Consider the following 1,818-nt stretch of genomic DNA (forward strand, 5'->3'; position numbering starts at 1 on the left):
TTTTAAAAGTTCCTGTCACACCTTGATGATTTAGATCAGCGAATTCCTGGCATACGAAAAATCTGGCAAAAAAAAACGCTGGTAAACAGTATAAGTTATGAGCACGCTGAATCACGATGGAACACGTCGACGTACAGCGAGTACGTCTGCCAGCGTGGACCATCAGTTCCAGGTCAGTTATCTGATGAACATCCGTTCAGTGTCAGTTCTCCTCCAGACTTCATCCCCATCATAGGGTGAGCCAGAAGGTGAGTGATGGATCCTCCCTGCGTTCACGCCCACCACCAACACACTTCCTAGCAGACATGACGCTCAATCTGCTGACACCAGAAACCTGCTTTCTTTCTTTCTTTCTTTGGCTGGCAGTAAACTGCAGCTAGGTTACTGTGATCATTTCAGGGCATCACGCTGCCGTGCGTTATGCAGAAGTTAGGCCGTCGTTGGACAAAAGTTCTGGACTCGTTATGAATCCTCTAAACACCCAGAATAGAAAGAATCCATAGAAAGTTCAGCGTCTGCAGAGTTTAGGAGATTCTGGAACGTCAGGCAGACGCTGGATAAATCAAGATGTAACAGGAGCTTAAAGGAATCCTAAAACTAAAAGCCTTTAAAGAGAATTCATTAAACAAACTAAGTGATGAATCCCAGAGGGAACTTAAATGTCAGAGTAACTCAAAGGTTCTCTGTAGCTGCTTGTTAAAGGTGTTGATGGCTGCAGGCAGGAAGGATCTTCTGTAGCAGTTTATGTGCAGCAGTCATGGAAAACTATGGAAATCTAAGCATGTTTATAATCCTTTAAATATCAATCAGAGGCTCTTCTCAACATTAACATAGAAAACTGTGGAATAGAGAAGCTGCTCCTTCTCCAGATGTTCCATCCTGTCTATCTGCTGCTCACCCCATGATAGCAGGAACCGTCCCATCAGGCTTAGTGTCGTCCAGAGTCAGGCCGATAGGAGCCCCCTCCTCCTCGATCACCATGGTACCGCAGTAACCTGATGGGACCAGAGGTTAAAACCAGCCAATTGCTGCGCAGCAATCCCTCCATCCAGCTGCGCTTACCCTTTTTCCTCCAGAAGTTCTCCTTGTAGTAGACCATGCATTTGATGACGGAGCCCATGGGGACCCTGTAGATCAGCTGGTTCCTGAGGGGGGGCAGCTCCGGGTTAAAGTGCATCTTGAGGATCAGCCCGGGGGGAGTGGCCACGATGACGTATCTGGCCTAAAGAAAAATAAAGACTAATTCAGGAGAGAAACCAGCAGGTGGCAGCAAAACACAACCGTTTGGTTTCCTCTGAGATTCTGAGCAAAGAAGTTTCTGCTCTGGATCAACAGATCTGAAGGTGGCAACCATGGACATGTCTCTCTGTCCGTCTGTCTGTCCGTCTCTCTGTCCGTCCGTCTCTCTGTCTCTCTGTCCGTCTCTCTGTCCGTCCGTCTCTCTGTCCATCCGTCTCTCTGTCCTTCTGTCTCACTGTCCATATGTCTCTCTGTCTGTCCGTCTCTCTGTCTGTCTGTCTCTCTGTCCGTCTCTCTGTCCATCCGTCTCTCTGTCTGTCTCTCTGTCCGTCCGTCTCTCTGTCCTTCTGTCTCTCTGTCCGTCTCTCTGTCTGTCTCTCTGTCCGTCCGTCTCTCTGTCTGTCTCTCTGTCTGTCCGTCTCTCTGTCCTTCTGTCTCTCTGTCCGTCCGTCTCTCTGTCCATCCGTCTCTCTGTCCGTCCGTCTCTCTGTCTGTCTGTCCGTCTCTCTGTCCGTCCGTCTCTCTGTCTGTCTGTCCGTCTCTCTCTGTCCGTCCGTCTCTCTGTCCGTCCGTCTCTCT

The 1,818-nt window shown here is 49.3% G+C and overlaps 1 protein-coding gene across 1 annotated transcript in view; it reads right to left on the reverse strand.

Moving 5' to 3' along the window:
- The window catches only part of LOC107081331 (amine oxidase [flavin-containing]-like), a 4,062-nt gene extending 2,612 nt beyond the window's left edge, over nucleotides 1-1,450 (reverse strand). Inside the window, exons 1-3 of the mRNA XM_015369528.1 lie at nucleotides 1,334-1,450; nucleotides 1,063-1,222; nucleotides 899-995 (exon numbers count right to left, since the gene is read on the reverse strand). Of these exons, the coding sequence (XP_015225014.1) occupies nucleotides 899-995; nucleotides 1,063-1,222; nucleotides 1,334-1,450 (374 nt within the window). The remainder of the gene's footprint in view (nucleotides 1-898; nucleotides 996-1,062; nucleotides 1,223-1,333) is intronic.
- Between the last annotated feature and the right edge of the window lie 368 nt (nucleotides 1,451-1,818).

The sequence above is a fragment of the Cyprinodon variegatus genome, unplaced genomic scaffold (genome assembly GCF_000732505.1).
Source record: "Cyprinodon variegatus isolate N-32 unplaced genomic scaffold, C_variegatus-1.0 Scaffold4236, whole genome shotgun sequence".
Taxonomy (NCBI): domain Eukaryota; kingdom Metazoa; phylum Chordata; class Actinopteri; order Cyprinodontiformes; family Cyprinodontidae; genus Cyprinodon; species Cyprinodon variegatus.